The following is a 20,420-nucleotide window of genomic DNA, read 5'->3' on the forward strand; positions in this document are numbered from 1 at the left end:
GGAAGGGCACTTCCAAGGTTCATTTCCTTTCTGATGATAACATGTTTATCCTCACCTAGCAACAATAAAATAATATTAATGCATTGAAATCTGTGTATGTGTGGTAGAAGCAAGTCGTGCAATTTGACTTCAAATTCCTCCGGGCCCTTATGTAAATTCACTTCAGTGATCACCTATTTTTTCCACATTGGTAGCTATACAAAAAGGTTGGGACACCGTTAAGTGTAAATAAAAGAAGAATGGACAATAAATGATTTTTTACATTTCATAAACCAGTATTTTCTTCACAAAACAGAAAAGATATAAAATGTACCACTGAGAAAATGTAACAGTAAAGGTCATATACTAGTTAGGTTTGAATTTGATGGCCATATATCGGCAGAACTTTATGAAAAAGCAAAAAAACTGTATACAAATTGTTGATTAAAAATCTCATTATTTATTGCACGTATAGTACATGTGGAGTTGGCAGTTTGTAAATCTGGGAAGGCGCCATCAGTACTGAAAGGTATATACAGGTTTTAGAGCATCACATGTTCCCAGACATCTTGTTCAGGGAAGGTCTTGAGTATTTCAGAAAGACAGTGCTAAACCACGTATTCCATCTATTGGCTTTATGGCTCGGCTTCGTAGGACAAGAACTTGGGTGCTGGGTGTCTGCCTGCAAACCAGACCTTTCACCAACTGAAACCAATTGAAACATCATGAAACAAAAAAATATGACAAAGACAACCCGGGACTATCAGACAAGAATGAGACAACGTTCCTTTCTCAAAACTCCAGCAACTGGTCTCCAGACCTTTAAAAGACGACGAGATGCTACACAGTGGTAAATTTGGTTGTGTCACAACATTTGTGATGGCATTAAATTCAAACTTGAAACTTAAAAATGTTACATATTCTCAGTTTAAATATGTCATTCATTTTCTGTGTTCTACTTTGAGCAAAATACAGATTCATAAGATTCATCACTGCATTCTGATATTCATTTACATCCCAACTTTTTTTGGATTTGGCGTCTTTAAACACCATCATTAGTTTGCATGCCATACCTGACAAGTGTCTTAAGACAATGTTGGGCCATTACACATTTCCAGAAAAGACACTGACAATGGTTTTAGAAGTCTGTGTTATTCTACTGGATGACTGGAATTTGGCATTTTAAATGACTGAGAGTGCTTCTAAGCAGTCAGAACATATGACCGACATCATTTTCATAGTCACTGAACCTTTCAGTAACACCTGGTGTCTTATGAAGGGAGGCATTGTCATCCTAGAAGAGACCACTCCTACCAGAATAGAAACTAAACTATTTTCTATGCAGCGTCACCGTGTCAGAGTAACTTTACCGCCATTTTCATGCAAGATTAAACGTACTTAAAGTGTCATTTTTTTAGACTTTGATATTAATGACCATAATATTCTTTCATATCAAACTCCTGATAGAAAATCAATACACATATGCCGTCTAGAAAATGCACTGTTAAATGTTGTCAGATGAATAATGCTATTTGGATGGTCACATATCTTCTATGTGAACTGTTTTTCATAGCTCACATTCTTCAGAGTGACATAATATAGGAATCTTTTAACTGCCATATTAATCATCTCTTGGTAGTCTTGTAATGTTGCTATGGCACAAACAGTCTTATCAGCAAGGATCAAAACTGTCAATCAAATCGTAGCACATAATTGGAGATTGTAAAGCTTCACACCAAGTGTCAGTTATGCACACTGGGTTTGAAGCATTTCAGAAAATAGCAACATAAAAGTACTAATCGGTTTATGTACTGTAGTATTCTTAAGAGTTTTTATACAAACCAATATAATGCACCCTGTACACTATAAATAATGTATTTAAGCACAGAGTATTTCAAATACTCTGTCACTCAACAAGATAAGTAATAAGCAGCATATGTAATGTAATGTAATATTTGCAAAGGGAAGGCTTTTGTTGTTTATTGAGTGCATTTACGTATACTCTGAAATGGCAATGTTTGATGTTTCATTGCGCATCCATTACCCGCACTAGATTACATACAGCTGCAGGACGGGGTTATTTTCAGACAGTTTTCCCACGATTAAAGCACAGAGGCTCCTTTCTCCTTTGATGTGGTGATGGAATGACAGTACAAGCAAACCAGGCTTAAGTTTTCTGTCAACAAATTTTATAGTTTGGAAAGTGTGCGTGCTTGCTTTGGCTCTCTTTGTTTATGTGACAGTAAAGTCGCTCTTCGCTGGATTCGTATGCACTGTTAGATTCACCACTTCATCTCATTCAGACAAAAGACTCGCCAATAAAAATAGTACAGAGTTTCACTATTGCTAATTTTAATCCCTCCTCTTTTTCCCTACTGTATCACAAACTGGATGCAAAAATATCTGCTGATATCTAATATATTTACCAATATCTTGATCATTACAATAAATGTACTTATCTACATTAAATTGTATTGTATATTTTAAATGCAATTCTGTGTTCAATAAGTACATTGAGATATTTACAACAATTCAAATTGATTTTAATGCTGTTCCTACACTTCTATATTAGCATAGTAGTTTCATAAAACCTGGGATTCTATTCTTTCCCTGGTCAACTCCATTCCTCTTCCAGAAGATTAACTGAATGGCTCCCATTAAGATAAACAGCAAATTTGACTGTTCAGTCAGGAAACTGATAGAGGCCACTTTTTCTCACTGATGTGGCGATATGGTTGCCAAGCATTTGGCAGAAAAGCCACATTTTTCTCTATTTATAAGTTTATTCCTCTAAACATCAGTACATTTCTACTCCAAATGTGTGTTTATGGGTGTTTTCCCATAGAGTTAGGCTTGTTTGCTCTCAGCTATGAGAACAGAGGATGATTAACATGTGTTGTGCAGGGAAATGTGTCTATAGTGTGTCCGTCCTGCCTCAGCATGCATCCTGACTGATAACCCATTAGAAATGAAGAAGTATATGGAGGGAAAAAAGAAAGAAAATAGTTGCTCAATGTCAAAAAAATTGAAGTTTTCAAAGATTAATGGACTCTTTTTGAACTACGTGAAAGCTGCTTTTTAAGTGATTTTTAAGCATTTCTTTTTCACCGTCATGTGTTTTGCCATGTGTGGAATGGAAACTATCAGTTTGTGGATCATATTGTTTTCATCTGTTTCTTTTGTTAGCTTATGAGACAAATCAATAAAAATATTGGTAAAAAAAGCAAACAAAACAAACACTAACACCACACTTTTATATCCTCGTGGGTCTCAGAATTTTATACTTTCCTAATGAAATTAGTGGAAAAACAGTTGATGAACTCAGCATGATCAGATACAAAGCTGGATGCCTCCTGCAGATTTGGTGCCACACGTTACACCAGCCAGAAAAAAAAAAAAAAAAAAAAAAAAAAAAACATCTGTAGACTATTGTTTACAAACTTTTCTGTAATGAACCAGCCATAAAACAATACTTTTTTTTATTACTGATTATTATTTATTTAGGTATATTATTTTATGTTTATACCAATGCATTCAAGGTCAAGTTAGTCTATAAAATGATTTATTATATGCTATAGTTGACTATAAATAAGGCTTTTACATGATTAAAATAAAAAATATAATAAAATATTATGCCAATAAAACCAGTTTCCACTGATTTTACTGCAGCTCAATGCAAAAACACTGAACTGTTTTAATTAGCACAGCAAGACTTCATCTGCTTTAAATAATAAAAATGTCTAATTAAATAAAGCACAAATAAAGTAAAGTTCTAAAAATCAAGCTGCTTCTTGCAGTTGTCAGCCTTTCTGTCCTACAAAAAGTACCTTAAAATATTTACTATAACTTTTGTCAAAATACTTTTAATTTGCTTCAATACACACAAGTAGGAAAAATCACTTCATAGTGCTTTTGAAGCTGTGTTAAACCAGCTATAACAGCATATTAATAAAAATCTAAATGTTGACAGGAGTCCCAGGGAAGTCTGTCTAGTCACATAAGTAAGTGAAATTCATAGGTTGTCCTGAAGAAGTCCCAAGATGTGTGAGTGATGTGATTTTCATGCAGTTACCTCTGTAGAGTGAGGCTGAGATTGCCTGTGCAGGCCTTAATCTTGTTCTGGGCCTCGAGGTGATTCATGCTGTCTGTGGAAATCCCATTAATTGACAGAATGATGTCTCCAACACTCATCTTGGCTTTGGTGGCCTTGCCTCCATCAGTCAGCTGCAAAGACGCAGAAAAAAAAAATACCAGTAAGAAAAGTATGATCATTATGCACTCAAATTAATGCTATTCACATAGCATTTAAGTTTAAACAACTCTGCGAAAGAATGTTAACCAGTAATTATGACGCATGTATACTGTGCTCGTTTTTTCCCCTTGTAATCACTAACTATTGTGAATTCCTTTCCACTTCCTGTCTTATGTAACCGTTGTCAGATAAGATAGTCATCTTATTCTCCTCACAGCATCAACATCACAACATCAGCGAGAGGACTCTAAATCTACCCAAAACCATCTGCCCATAAAAAAGCCAAAACTTTCCCACAAAGATGACTCACATGACCAAATGACAAATGACCACAAATCAAAACCATATGGTTTGAAAGTTTTCATTTTAATCATTAAAAAAAACAAAAATAATAAAAAAAAAAAATTTAAAAATAAAAATAAAAATAAGAGTCCCCGCCTGGTCAGGCAGGGACTTCCAGAAGCATTCCTGGAGCCCCTCCAGGCTTTTTTTTCTCCCTTTTGCGTAATTTGTTATTGTGATGGTAAAAGGTGCTGATGCACAGATTGTGTTCTCTCTTGTAGAAGTTAATTTTATTTGGTTCCACTTCTTGGCTTGATTCAACCTTCCATTCATTAAAATTGTGGGTGCATCACACAATCCGCGTGTTTACCTGCTGTGTAACACAGCTACTGCTGTTTATGTAGTATCCACTTATTTTTATTTAAATTGAGTTTTATTAGGTTTTCTATCCCTTGCTATCATGCTGGACTTTTTTGGAATCAACATTGAAAAAAACAAAACAAAAAAACCATGATGATGACGACATGACTGGTGCGGTGACTGATCAGTGATTAGAAGGGCGAGTACACTTCATCAATCACTCAGCACACTCTTAACACACTCAAAACCTGTACAGCCATGTTTAGGCAGAAAAGGGATTCTGTGTACTCATCCTGTGCTGGCCTTGCTAAGGTCTCTTAATGTTGTGAAAGAGCAAAACTCAGAAAGTGTCAGCACATGCAAGCGAAGAGGGTGTGAAGCCTGAGGAAGGGATTTTGTCGATCGATTCAGTGGATTATTGAATGAAATGTACCAGCTTTGTACATAAAACTCCGTATTAACCTATAAAATTTACATGTATCCAAATGCACGTGTTTTTCATCTCTCAACATCAACTTATCTTTTAAGTTAATCATTTTAAAGCTGATTTAAAAGGGAAAAAGACAAACAAGGTGTTTACTTTCACCACTGCTAGATAATACCTTTAGGTTATCAGTAACACTAAAAGCAGCCAGTTGAACGTAATGAAAGTGCCATTGTGTGAGCTCTCATAGTAACAAAAGGAGGGGGAAACAGTGGGAAAGAGGGGGGCAGAAAGAATGAGGAAATGACAACAGTGGTTTGAATTGACCGACACATTTCTCTGGAGCTGTGCATTCCTCATGTTTCCCACTAGTTCAATAGCAGGAAGTGTCAAATGCCCAGCTTAGATGGATCTACCCATACCAGCGTCCAGGAAAAACTATAGCGCTGTCACATGCGAAGTACAACTAACAAAAGGCAGAGCGCTCACTACACTAGCCACAACACAATCATAGCTTCAACTGACTCAATGTATGACACAGACCAGACTACGTAAATGATGGCAGGTGTGCCTCTGAGTCTCCCGTGACACATTTACTTTCAGCAAAGTAACTTGTAGCTCTTCGGGGCAATAAAAGTGATGTAAGCACTGTTCAGAGATTACTGACATCTGCCAGCTATGTCTAAATCTGCTGCACAGCTCCGGAGGCCAACAGCAAAGAGCTGCTGAGGGGTTGTGAATGCACACAACCGTGAGACATTGCTCTCCACTAAACAGAGTCTCTTTTTTCCTGTGCCTGTGAGTGTCAGGCAGAGAGAAAGGGTGGAAAACAAGATCGGAAGTTCTCTCCTTGTAAGGATGCGATTGCTACTGCTCTTTACATGGAAAGCTCTCAGAAATGCAGCACCTCAAGACAAGAAGAAACAGGCTCTTGTAATATTCTGAGAAAAAGAAATGCGTTGTCGGATGGGCTTTAGTCTGTAGAGAGCAGAGAGATAACCTTCACTCAAACACCGTCTTTCCCATGTGGCCACGAAACAAATAGGCGTCACAGTAAGAATCCCTGGCATGTGTGGTCTATAAATATAAATGGAGAGGCCTGAGACACTCGTGATGGAACGGAGATAAGTAATGAACAGGAACTTTGGCTGTGCTTCTCCAGTTCTCTCAAAAGATCAACATGTTTTAGCAAAGTGTTATGCCAAATCCAATTATCCAGGCCATATTACATAATGTGTGGAATCAAAAACCTCTTTTCAAATGTTGCTATAAAATCATCCAAAAGGGTTTCACACAGCATAACTTGGAGTAAAAAAAATCTGAAAAATTTGGTGCTTTCCAAGTTAATGACATCTTTTTCCAACTTTGTTTACATGAATGGGATTCCAGCCGCATAATGGTGTGACTGTGGCGCTACAGCGGTCCTCCCACACTGGTGATTTTACTGCTGTGGAGTTACTGATAATAACTGGTTGTTCCACACTACAACTAAACATGTATTAACTCCAGCACTACTACATCCTGCCTGCAGTTAAATTCACCAATACATGGCAGATTTGTGCAGGGATCGCCAAATTCATTCCTGGTACAAAAAGCATTTTAAGAACTCTATATTCAAACAAACCAAAACCAAAAAAGGACACCTACGAAACCTCACAAGTGGAATAGAAGTCAAGAAAAAGTAACACTGTTTCCAAAATGTCCATTGCTTCCATGTGTCTTCATCTATTGTAAAGTCATAATCAAATAGAGACACAAAGAAAAAAGGGAAAAAGTTTCTTTTAAAAGATTGAGTGCACATTTAATTGTTCACAATTATTAATGTATCCTTAATATAGTGATATGCAAACAAAGACAAAGAAAACACATTTATAAGATTTATTTTGGTGGGGGAAAAAAAAAAAAAAAAAAAAGATTCTGTTTTTACAGCTAAATTTATGACACATGCGTTCCCTCTCTGGAGTCTGTTGGTGCCAAATGTCTTAATACTCTTGGATTCTTTACTAAACTCAATGCTGTATTTTTATACCACTGATTTATGATTTCATTGTTACACCACCTTTTTTTTTTTCTTAAGTTCAGGCAAAACTCTTCCTAGAAGAAGAGGAAGGCACTTCTTCTGTCAATAATAAATTGAATAAACTGGGTGTGTTTATGATAATACAACGCATTTAAGATCACACTCCAATTTTATGGGGTTAGCAATCATCCCCCTGGCTGGTCAGTGTCTAGTTTCCTGGCTTTAAGGAAATTATGGAGTAAGGAAGAAGGTTGCGGTCATTTTTCATCTGGGAAGTCATGTTGGAGGAAGTGTCTTGTGGTAAGAGCTGGCAGGCTTGCGAGATGAATGTCACGTCTCTATAGGATAGTGTAAGATAGAGTACCTTATATGGAAAAGACCAGACCTAAAATTATACCATCACAAACGCACATGATGAAGCAAACTGACCTCCTCTTACTGGTACTTACTATTAAAGTGGCCTTAGACGAGCATGCTTTCAAACTCCTGTGTTATTCTTTCCTGCAAATAATACAGTGTGTCGACCTCCTTCTGTAGATTTGGGAACACCAAATAGAAAACCTTAAAGAGCCTAAATACATGTTTGAGATTTTATTTGAAAAGATGCCAAAAATACAATACAGCCCTAAGGTTAACAGTCCATAGGAGTGATAGAAAACAATTCCACATAAAAATTTTTTACTTTTAAAGCTCCCCAAAAGGTAAATATTTACAGCACAGTCTCTTCTATTTGACAGCACAGTGTGCAGCAACCTGCTGAACTAACACGTACAGTACAGCTCATTGTCAAGACGTCATCTTTAATAAGATGGCACACCTGCAACACCTTGCACAAACTGTTCAAACAGTAAAGCGGAAGAGTATGCATCATTGGAGAGGAAGCATACATTGGGAGGGGACCACATTGTAGCTACTCTTTCTCCTTTAAGCCAAACATCCCAATTAAGGGCACTTGAACAGAGGTAGAAAGCGGTTGTCATGGTTTGACCCCGGTCTCGCTCTGCATCAGTCTGGCTGCTAGAAAGCACGAGATGCCAAGCAGACCTACAAGGAGGTCTTAGTCAAATCGCCATGGCAACGCAAACAAAACACACAAAGCAGTACCAACCCTGCACTGAATACTGAATGCTCTCCAGTCAGGTCAAAAACAAACCCGGCTGACTAACACTGCTGAGCCAGATGATATGAAAAGGCTTTTAGACATGGTGAGGATTAAGCCAAGTGCCCGTTTCTACCTTTATCTATGATTTGTGCAACTCTTACATGAATTAATAAAAAGGGGATTTTTTTGGACTTTTATTGAACTAAGTGGCACGGTCATTTTCAGTTTTTACCTACTGCTCTGCTACATTAACGCATTAATGGCAGAATTGGCAAAAAAATAAAATTAAAATTAAAAATGTGTAGTCACCTAACATTTCAATACATTTATTGCATATGTGCTTATTCTAGTTCATGGAAACTGGCAAGTCAAATCAAAGAAGTAGATTTACTTTTAAATATACTTTATCCAAAAAAGTGTGAGTGATCTAAATCAAAATCAAGTGACAGCTTAGTTATCCTTTATAGCTTTGCCATGTAACGTTAGGGAGACTGGAAGCAGATGCTCGCAATACAACTCAAGACAGACACCGGAGAGATCAAACACATACTACAAATAACGGTTTCCAACAAACCCATATGTAACCTGAACAGGCACATATTGAAAGACTGTTTAAACCAGAATTAAGACCTTGCAGTTATATGTATATATGTGGGGACCAAAGACTCGTGTCACCCATTAAGTATCCAAATAAATGTGAAATATGGTCACAATCTGCTTCTCTGTTGCTGAATCATAACATTGAGTAATGGCAGGAAATGTGGTTTTGCATGAGCTATAATACCACAGTGCAAGTTAAGCTTGGACTTTTTAAAACGTTACCAGTTTACTGTTCAGCATTTTAGTGTATAAAAGTTTCAAGGACGGCCAAGAAAAATGGTTTGACTGCGAAATTCTGATTTAACTTCAAGTTCAAGTAGAAACTAGTTCCAAATATGAAGAAATTCCCCCAAGGCATTATAGAGATTTCACATTCACTGGAATAGGACTGACAGAAAACACAACAGCATATAGCACATAATGTTAAAAGAACTTTGTAGCATTTAGGTTCATGTATTTATCATGAAACTGAGCGATATTGGGTAGATTTAATTGCTTTCTACATTTTAGTTTCTATGTAATAAAGCTCAAGAGATTTTATACAAAGAAAAAATGCAAAACAATGTTTAGTGCTTTGCAACAAAGGCCACAAGCTATCGGTCTCAATGGTTTCCTGAAATGCTTGCTTTTATGTTTTCTGGGCCTGGGCTGAGCCATAAATTATGGCTTATAGTCAGACAGCAAGAATATCCTTTATCCAAAGAGCTTAACAAGATTCAAATACTGTGTAGCAATAACAAAAAAAAAACAATTCTCCTGGTTGCATACTATGCAACCAGGAGAATTGTTTTTTTTCCTGTTACTTGGACTTCAACAGTTGCCGTAAATATGCCATGACAAGTTCACATGAACATTTTGAGAACAATATCTAAAGTTGATCCTTATGTGGCCAAAAATAATACAACACCCTCAAATAAGTGTCTTTTCTGAACCACCTGCATTTTAGTTGAGAAATGTTTCTTCTTTTGACTCCAGAGAAAACATTTTAAGCAGCTCTTTGTCACTGGAGCTTATGCTCACCATTTCACAATGTTTTATAGAGGTGTGACAAGTATGATGCAGTTAAACTGCAGTTTTGGTTAGCCTTTGAAACACTGGATTTTTAAAGTGGCTAAGAAAAATGTTTGTGAAGAGGAATGTTTGGCGAGTGAAGAACATGTTTAAAGTTAAATTAAAGAGCGCAGTGAAGGGTGCTGGAAACCAAAAATATTCACAATACTTGCAAAAAGAGCAATAGTTTCACAGTTTCTTACTGAAGACTCAAAACACGAACGTTCATATATTACTCGATGGGGAGTTTTCTATTAATACATGAACAGTATTATCGTACCATAAGAAAACTTCCCCTCCCTAACGTGAATGCACAAACTGTAAAATGTACCTACTGTGTTGTTGAAGTTTTTGCCCAGATATACTACGCCATCAGATTCTGCTCCTTTCAGTGTCAAAGTAGCATTACCATAACAAAAACATAAATGTGATATGCCAGTGGTGCTTGACAATACACGTACTCTTGGCTGGGGTGGAAATGCTCAAAGTAAACACAGGGCCAAAATGAGTTTCTATTATTTTCCCTTAAAGCATCACAACCCACTAAAACAACAATAACAAAAAACATGCAAAACAAGAGGAGGAAGTGAGGGGTCAGGGGGGAAAGAAAGGAAAAAGAAAGGGGGGAAAAAAATCATTGTGGTGACCCTCAAATGACCCAGCAAGCAGGCATGATAGATGCAGACATGCATAACAGAATTACAGTACTGTGCAAAAGTCTTGAGTCAACCTTCCTGTTTTTTTATATTCTGTTAGGAAAATGAGAAATAAGTGCAGCAATGTATTGAAACACACATAAACATACATGAATATACAATAAGAGGCAAAAATTTGAGATTGTTCTAATAAGCTTGAAAGTCATATATTCTTCAACACAGCCTGAACTCACTTAGTCAAGCTTCCTTGTCATGTCTTTAAGTAGTCTTCAGGAATAGCTCTCCAGGCTTCTTGAAGGACATTCAAAGCTCTTCTTTGGATATTGGCTGCCTTACGTTCCGTTCTCTGTCAGGATGATCCCACACTGAGGAAGCCAGTCAATGACTGATAGTGTTCCACTGTGTGTTTGTCTATCCAGGTGTGCTTTCACTGCACTGGTAGTGTGTTTGGGATCCTTGTCGTGCTGAAGAATGAAGCCATTGCCAATCAAATGTTTTCCAGATGGTATTACACTGTGGATCAAAATGTGTACTTCCACTGTGTTTTACAGATGGCTGTAGACACTAACTGTTGTACCTCTCTCCAGATCTCTTCGTATATACACCGATGATCTGGATGCTAGCAATAAAGTACCCAAAGATACAATTTAAAATGCACTGCCAAGTTGCCTGTTATATGTAGACACAAGATTAATTCACTCCTCACTCCATAGGTCAGTGTTAAGTGGTTCAACAAATTGGGAAAAAAACCCAAATATTCCTGTAAAAATGTTTAGATACAAGGACTGAGTTGAAAATGGGTGAAAAAGCAGCCAATGTCCAAAGGAAACCTTTGAAAAACCTTCAGAAAGCCTGAAGAACTATTGATCAAGACTACTTTGAAAAAAAAAATACAAAAAAGTCTGGGTCCTTGGAAGCAAAGAATAAAGCAATGAGTGGTGACTCAACACATTTAGACTGTAATGATATAATTGCACTTTTCTTCTGTCTTTTAAAGATTCAAAAGCCTGTGAAGATATGCCTAAAAAGTGAACAAACACAGACTGCCATGGATGGAGAAACAGAGACACGCACACAAGTAATATGCACAACTGGATCCCTGCTCCATAAATCAGCCATACAGTATTAAGTGATCCACTCTTCACAGTGCGCAGCCTTGTTGGAAGGTTACGTAAACAATTACACATCCACTCACTCAAATTTTTCTAACACCTGAGGTGCACATCAATCCTGCCTTTTTTAAAAAACAGAAAATGTTCATGTAGAGCATATATCTTTTCAACACTCATTCAAAGAGCAAAATTTCAAAAAGGCATCAGAACAACAGGCTGCTGTGTTCTTGTGACCACCCTCATTTTCTTTGTATAATCTTTGAATTATGTGCATATGGTAAACATATGTAAAGTGATTACATCATTATTCCACAGCAATCTCATCCATTCAAGCAAAAATACATGCACGCTATAATGTGATGTCAACAAAGTAAGTCTCACTCCAAATTAAGTCTGTTTAACATTGTGGATCTGTAATGAACCTTAAAATGAGCTCAAGGTCAACGCAATTTTCTCATCACTCATCTAATGAAGGAACTGAAGTAATGATTAAACTGTTGGCAGATGTTTCAACATATGTACTGCCTACCAACTTAACAGTGACCTTTACTAACCTGGAAACTGAGCTGATAGCTCTGACAATTTTACGGATGGCATACCGCTCTACTACCGTACACACAATCATTTATAGGCAGTGCCATTTGTGACCACAAGATTCTGACTAAGATAATCAAAGAAGAGGATTAAGCTTATTCCTGGTGCCTTAAAAATAACAAAAAAAGAATCTAAGCCATTCACTGGTCATGTGGTGGGACAAAAATGTGTCACAGGAATGACACTAAGGGTACATTCACACTGCAGGTCTTAATGCTCAATTCCGATTTTTGGATCAAATCCGTTTTTTTGTCTGCTTGTTCACACTATAAATAAAATGCGACAGCAAACGTTCTCTAGTGTGAATGTTCACGTTTCTCCAACGTTGTCTTCCCAACAGTTTCACTGACATCTACGCTGGATGGTCAGGAAGCGTTCACGATGTCTTATCGGGCGCTTCTCCGGCGGATAGACAGAAAAATGCTATTGTGTGGATGCGTTTTGTACTATAAGATGTGATGACAAGAAGGTTTGCTGACAACAACGCCGTTATGTCCTGCATGCCGTTATTATCATAGCTGCAAAACCTAAAAATAGACGGGGAAGCTATGCTGGCCTTTTAAATGCTCTCAGAGTTACATTGTCAAACACAGAAGAAAAGTCATTTCTCTCCTCACATGATATTCAAAGTTCTGTAACTGATCCTGCCACTAACAAATAAACAAAGTGACTGACCTTTGTCATAGAGTTGAGATTACAGTTTCAAAACAGGATATAGTGGGAACTAAATGATACTGCCCACAGAAGCACAGCTGCACTCAAAACACAGAGGACAAGTTGCTTCCTTATCATCCTACTTTACAACAGCAAAGGCTACTATAATAAAGACAACTCAGATGTCCTTGGGAAGAAATAGATTCTGACTTTGCAAACAGTGAGCTGCACTGAAGGCTTCCTTTAATTTTTGCAGCAACCACAGCAATTTGCACACAATCCTCTCACACTGTGTACCTAAACAGTATGTCTGTGTGTAGGCTGAGGCCCAGACCTCATAAACAATCATACTTTTTAAACAGCGGGCCATCCATCAGCCAGCTCAGGACTTGAAAGGATACGGCCACTCAACTTCTGAATTTATGTGACTTCGAGTCCTAAATAGTTATTACAGATCCATTGTGGCTTTCTAGAGTTTCACTCAGTTAAGACATTTGAAGACAGGTTCTTATGCGTCCACAGCAGACGGTCAGCAAAGGTCAGCACACTTAGCACTATCGCTCATCAGCCGTTAACACCTATACGCCGCGTCCCCCAAATCTTTCCAGAGCAACCACGTGAGGTTCAAGGGACTTTTTCCAATTGACAAATGTTGTGAAAATAATGTCCCGTCACATTATTTTCACAATAGCCATGACCTTGCTGTGACGCATGTAAAGGTCATTGGAGATAGAGTGACAGGGGCATGAAGTGTTAACAAAAGTGTCTAAATGCAGCACTGAGTGCCACATATGAGACAAATGACACACACACTTTTGTCAGTGACAAGGCAAATGGCATAATAGGAATGACCAGCATTCCTCTGAAGTGACTGTCATGAAGTGAAGCATGCATAACTTGTGTGTGTGTGTGTGTGTGTGTGTGTGTCCGTCCCACTCACCCGTGAGATGGTGAGGGGCAGACAGAAGTCCTTCCCTCCCTGCAGTCTGAAGCCCCAAGGGGCGGGGCCATCCAGGGTGACATTGTAGTTGGTGTTCATGATGTACCTAGAAACAGAACAACACATACCAATCTCAAATCAATATTCTGAAGCTTCACTTTGGGGCTATTATGTTATTTATAATCACACTTTCGTCTACACATGATCCAACAAAGAAGCATTTTTATAAATGCACCACTCTTTTTCTAATAGAAAGACTGGTCAAATTTTTCATTCCTGGGGTTTAGGGCTGTAAGGATCGACAGATGAGGGATGAAATACCCCATCTGCATTCACATCTTGCTAAAAACTTGTTTTAATCCCAAGTGTGGTGTGTAACAGAATGAGTGTACTAAGCCTGCGAAGGGAGTTAATAAAAGGCATACCCTGCACTGCCAGAGACTTGTTAGACATCAGCTTCAATTCACTGGCAACAGTTTGATTTTCTTTTTTGCACCGCCATCCTTTTTGGCTAAATGAGACACCACCTACATCACCGTTTGGGCCAAATGTGCTATTTTATGTGAATTTTGTACATGGAAATTAGTAAGAAAGTAGGACTTAATTGAGCAAAACTTACTTGGTGCAAGTAATGTAGTTCACGCACTATTAAGTTTCACTGGTTTAAGCCCTGCCTGTCATGCATTCCTTTTCCCCTAAAAGACTGAAGCGGCAAACATTTATTGGAAGTGAGACTGAGGTTAAATCCAGTGACATGTTACGATTTAGCGCTTCATAAAATTCATTAGACTGATTTTTGAGGAAACTGGAATGTTTGCAAAATATGCTTTTCTAGCGTGTGTGTGTGTGTGTGTGTGTGTGTGTGTGTGTGTGTGTGTGAGACAAAATCACTGCAACTCTGTCAACAGCAGTGAATCTGTCACTGTGCCTGTCAGATCGGGCAAGTCTGAAAAACCACAAATCATGTAAGAAACATTTAATCTCTACCCGAGCCAACAGGCTGACACAAAAATATGGCATTAAAGCCTAGCCCACAACCATTATATGTCACACACTGTATGTTTTAATTACAAGAAAATGAAATATGGAAGCACATTTTTTAGCAAATAACTTCAAAAACATCTAAACCCAAAAAGCTACGGTTTTCTAACCAACTAAGGGTCTGACATGAGATCCGTAACCATTCTTTGTACTTGAATAACTTTCTCTTTTATTACTGGTTTTCATGGAGAAGATTTCCCTTTAAGGACATAACCTGGCAGCTGAAACACATCAGAGAATGTAACTCGTACTGTGTACAATTTCATTGCCTGGTGTGAAAAAGAGGCATAAAAAAATATATATTCTCACATTTTTTGCATTTTTTCCCCAATGGGTATTTCATGAATAATAATGCCTTGTCATCCCAGAGCTATGCCTTTTTGGTGTCATAATTCATGCTACCATTACAAGTTCCCTAAGGGCCAAAGCAGCACCTGTTAGAACCCGTCACCTGGTTAGTTGTACTAGACATAAATCAGATCAGAGTGTTGGCCTGCGCACATCATCTCATCATCACGCCCAGAGGGGAACGAGCCCTTAAAAGAAGAGGACACAAAAGACCTTTGGGAGGGGTGGGAGCCTTAAAATCATGTGTGAAAGTGATATGGAGAAGGTGAACACCTGAATAGCACAAAGCACACACACAGCAGTAGTGTGCAGTATTTAGGACAGGTAAGGCAAGCTGTCACAAAACCTCCATGAGGTAAACAGGGTGACTTGAAAGAAAAAACGGCATTTTAACCTCTTTTAACGCCATTCTAAATGTAATTTTTCTTCTAAAATATATGACTGGGTTGTGTTTTTACAAAACATTAGGCTACATTTTTACATGACAATGAAAAACATTGACTGTCAACTTGGTGAACTTATTAAAACACACTCGTAGTCATTGCTGTAGTGGCAACTGTGAGAAATTAAAGGTACGTGAATTGAGTTTTACTATATCTATCTATCTATCTATATATATATACTTACTTTTTGGGTATGTGGCCATAGCTCTGTTATTTGTAGAACATAATATTATCACGCCAAACTAATCAACAGGAAAAATATGCAAGTCTATATTAAGACTCAAACTGATTGAAAACAGCTGTCTGCCTGCTCAGGGTGACCTAAGGCTGAGTTGTGAGCCAGGAAGTGTATTTTTGGCTAAAATGAAAAATCCCTTCCTAAATATAAACTCCATAAACTGCATTCACCCAATTCAGTTTGTCAAAGTACAGCATCACATGAGAAACATATTTGATAAATATTCTAATAAATCATTCTTTCAGCACAAATACAAATGTTTGTCTTATTCTTTAACAATTTATTGTAACGCAGCAGAGCTACACAAACCAACAGAGCTCCAAAAACAAGAACATGAAAGCGTCTAGCTTCCTAACCTCAAAATAAGGAACTCAACCACACCTTTGACACTGCCAGAAGCTTTGTTTACTATCCCACTTGAGTTCACTTCGCTAAACCTCCAACGCTGACAAAGAAATCATTTTATGGATAGTGACAGGACACAACAAACAAATACCGTCTGTGCTACGGGAAGATCTTTGACCCAGAAAATGATGTCTTGGCAACACACACGCAGGCCTGAAGTTTCTCAGTTGTTTAACTTATTCATTCAGTGTGAGTTTTCAGGAGTCTCAAGAAAGCAAAAATACTGCAAAACTGGTTCACGCTGACTGAAGTCACATTACCTAATATGGAGAGAACAAACATTACGCTCATCTCATGTTGCTGCTTGTTTTGCAGTCTGCAGTGATATCATGCATAGACATGAGCAGACACACCTTTTAATGTCTTCATAGAAAAGCAATTGAGTTAGGCATGAGAAAGTATTAACAAGACTAACGTCAAACCTTCTCTAAACTGGTTAGGGGACAAATTTGAGCCTTTTTTTTTTTTTTAAATCGTTCAAGTTCCTATCACAATGCTGCTTTCGGTCTGATAAACATTTTAGCACAATCACGCTATCAAGTTATGGCTCAGGCAATTGAATGTACTTAGATGTCATTTAACTTCCTGGATCTTAACCACACAGTCTGAACTCAAAAGTTCCTGGATTTACATTAAACAGTAAAACTTGTATGTTACTGCACATGTGGCCTCACAAAACCTGTGAGCCATTTCACACTTTGACTTACATTTAGATCTATATGTAACTCCAAACGTCAGTTCCTGCTTGTAGCAAGATTTAAAAAAGAAAAAAAAAACATGGCAGAGGCTTCAAAATAAAAAGCTCAAAATGAAAATTCCATTCATGGTAGGAAAGCAGTCTCAGTTACGAATCACACACATTGAATGTAAATAGCATTCACAAACTGCTTTCCCAGCATGTCAAACTACAGCTGTGTCAAGTCTGGTTTCCTACATGTGATCTCCAGGTAACGCGGTCAGAAGAAGGAAACTTTAAACGGTCTGCACGTCAAACGCTTGTCCTGTGCAGTTACTGCAAGATATGTTGACTCACTTAATTTGAGTATGTTTGCATTGTCACACCCAGGCAATGGTGATCACATGAAATTGTTCATACTCAAATGATTGCATTTTGCATAAATAAATGACAATGTCAAAATTAAAAGCTACTTCTTATCAAACATGCAACATTCTAGCCTGCTTTTCAACATGCACCCTTTTAATTTAGCGTGCTGCCTCACAGTGCGCGATGAGTGCACTAGTAGTAACAGCTACGGTTGTTTGCACCCATGTGTCCCCTCTGAAGGAGGTAAGAGAAGCGAAATGAAGCCGAACCAAAAGTCTCTTAGCAGCTCTCAGACACAATAAAGCACATGTTTAATATAATGGTGAATATTTCCACATGGACTTTTAGCCTGCTTGAAACCGTTCTCACGCAAACTGGGTAAAACAAATGCGTTACTCCGTTTGCAGGACTGAAAATTTAAATACGGTTATTCTTCTTGGAAATGCTTTGTAACGGAAACATGAAGCTGTAAAATAGCGAGCGTAACTTTCTCTGAATTGTTACTAGGAAAACTGGCGAGATGTGCCGCGCAGAACTCACCTTGCTGTGTGGAGCCGGGTTTGGTGGTGAGAGAGAAGCAGCAGTGTGTTTAGTCCCTTCTCAGTTTTGAACAACTGGACTGAGCGGAACTGAAACTTCCGCGTTAAAGCCAAACCTATGTGGCTACCGGGTAGGAGGGCTTTAGCGCGCCAGGCGGTTCACTGGGGGCGACGCGGCTGCCTGCAGGCGTGGGCTTGTTTAGTGCTGGGGCAGTGCAGGTGAGTGGTGGTGAATAAAAAGCACAGTGGATGAGACTGCAAGTGCACACTTGATAACTGGTGGTATGCGATACTGCAAAACTCGGTGCTGATACCAAGTAAATACAGGGCCGGTGTCACCAATACTATTACCAATACCGTAAAAAAGCAGCTTATGTAGTGCGTCATGATTTATGACATGATTCGTCACAAGTTCTGAACACATTTTAATGACCACGACTTAAGATAAGAGGCTTTTCAGGGGTTTTTCTTTTTATGTATTTTGAAATGTTTCTTTTTTTTCTCCCTGGAATGTAAACGTGTCTGTCTCTAAAGCACTTTGGCTCAACTTCTGTTGTTTAAGTGGCTATAAATAAATTAGATAGAACAGTCAACACAAAAAGTTTTGGACTTTTCAGTGAGCTACATACTGAACTTCCTAGAAACTTCCTAGAAGCTAAGTATCGATCCTAAGTAAGTATTGATCCTGTCCTATACCAGTACCAACGCTGGTATTGACACGATATTTAGATCAAATCCTCCACCTCTGCAGTTACAACAGAGTTCAAACTCGTGAAAGAGCCTACTACAACCACAAAAACCCCAAACTGTTCCATCTTCACAGTTTTTTTGTTTGTTTGTTTTGTTTTTAGTCACTTTTGACAAATAGACAGTATCTAGCTTGTGTTGTATGAAAGCTTAAAAAATGAATTCTTTTTTTTTTTAAAGGACCCAAAATAATAGTATCACTTAAATTTGTGTCCATAGCTTCTTAAATTGGTTCATTTACAACCTGTTAACATTTTGCCTGATGTAACGGTCTAATTAACAATAATTTTACCTCTGTGGTGGATTTAGTCACAAGTGAATGCTATCAAAATATCAATAGTATCGATACCAGATTGATATTGACAGAATCAATACTTTGTTTCTGTCATTTAAATTCAGTAATGTGTGTAGCCCGTTGAATTGTGTTAAATTAATTTTCTTTTTAGGAATGAAAAAGAAGAACCTCAAACTTTCACATCGTGAAATGTCTTTTTGTGTTTACCGTTATGTCTATTTTATGTATAGCCTGTAACACACTTAAACAAAAGAAGTTGATCCAAAGTGTTTTGGAGACAGATACATTTACATTACAGAGAAAAAAATACATGAAAAGCTAAAAGGTGTGTTTTGTTGTGTTAACTAATTATTGTGTAATATTAAAAAATGATCATTAAAATGTGGTCAGGAATTGCAAATGAACAGTGAGTCATGTCACAAGTCATGACAAGCTCCCCTATAAACTGCCTTTGTATCTGTATCAGTATTGGTATCAGCAATACTGCCCCTGTATTTACTTGGTATTAGATTAATGCCAAACTTTGCAGTATCGCACAGCAGTAGATTTAGGCCTGCAGCAAAAATGAAGAAGTTAAAATAGTCTCACTGGCATTTTTGAGCCAAGGAAAGTTAGTCATTCAGCAGTAGCTGATTGTCAGTGGTTACTGGAAGGTATGAGGCTGATACTTTTGCATGATCTTATGAAAGAAATATTTAAGCATCTGACAGGGCACTGACTTCCCCTGTTGCATCACTGAGCGATGTCATCATGTTTTCCACTAACGTGTGGCGTACCAGTGTGCAGGTCAGACATGCTGTAATACATTTTGAATTATCAGTGGAGACATCACTGTTCCCTGCTTTGCATTTGTGGTGGGAATTAAAAAAAAAAACTGCATTAATGTTTAAAATTCAAAATACATGTAAAATACATGTAAAATATTCACAGAGGAAGCCCACACAAATTCCTTTGTGTGAGTTTAAGGCCTCTTTTTGCATTGATTTGGATTGTATAACCAATAAAGCCTTTTCTCATTTATAAATTAGATTTTTGTTATCATGTGGCTGCTGTAATATGGCAGTGATTTAGGTTTTAGTGTTAGTGTGCCCTCTAGTGGTCAGAAAAATGCTTCACATCCACAGGCACTGTGGACTTTGACTGAAGATACCACGTGATTTATGCCCTCAGGGTAGAAATCTATTTCAGAGGGTGCAATGTCATTTGAAAATGAAAGCAGAAGGGATTTGCCTAGACCTATACTTGTTTGTTACTTAAAGGCCCTTAAGCAGTTAGTATCAGTATACCCAGAGCT

The 20,420-nt window shown here is 37.8% G+C and overlaps 1 protein-coding gene across 1 annotated transcript in view; it reads right to left on the reverse strand.

Annotated features, from left to right (window-relative positions):
• The window catches only part of pdlim5b (PDZ and LIM domain 5b), a 34,632-nt gene extending 16,296 nt beyond the window's left edge, over positions 1-18,336 (reverse strand). The window contains exons 1-3 of the mRNA XM_082539688.1: positions 18,086-18,336; positions 14,026-14,131; positions 4,052-4,203 (exon numbers count right to left, since the gene is read on the reverse strand). Coding sequence (XP_082395814.1) covers positions 4,052-4,203; positions 14,026-14,124 — 251 coding nt within the window. The 5' untranslated portion in view covers positions 14,125-14,131; positions 18,086-18,336. The remainder of the gene's footprint in view (positions 1-4,051; positions 4,204-14,025; positions 14,132-18,085) is intronic.
• Between the last annotated feature and the right edge of the window lie 2,084 nt (positions 18,337-20,420).

This window comes from Aulonocara stuartgranti, assembly GCF_965226115.1.
Source record: "Aulonocara stuartgranti genome assembly, chromosome: 7".
Lineage (NCBI taxonomy): Eukaryota > Metazoa > Chordata > Actinopteri > Cichliformes > Cichlidae > Aulonocara > Aulonocara stuartgranti.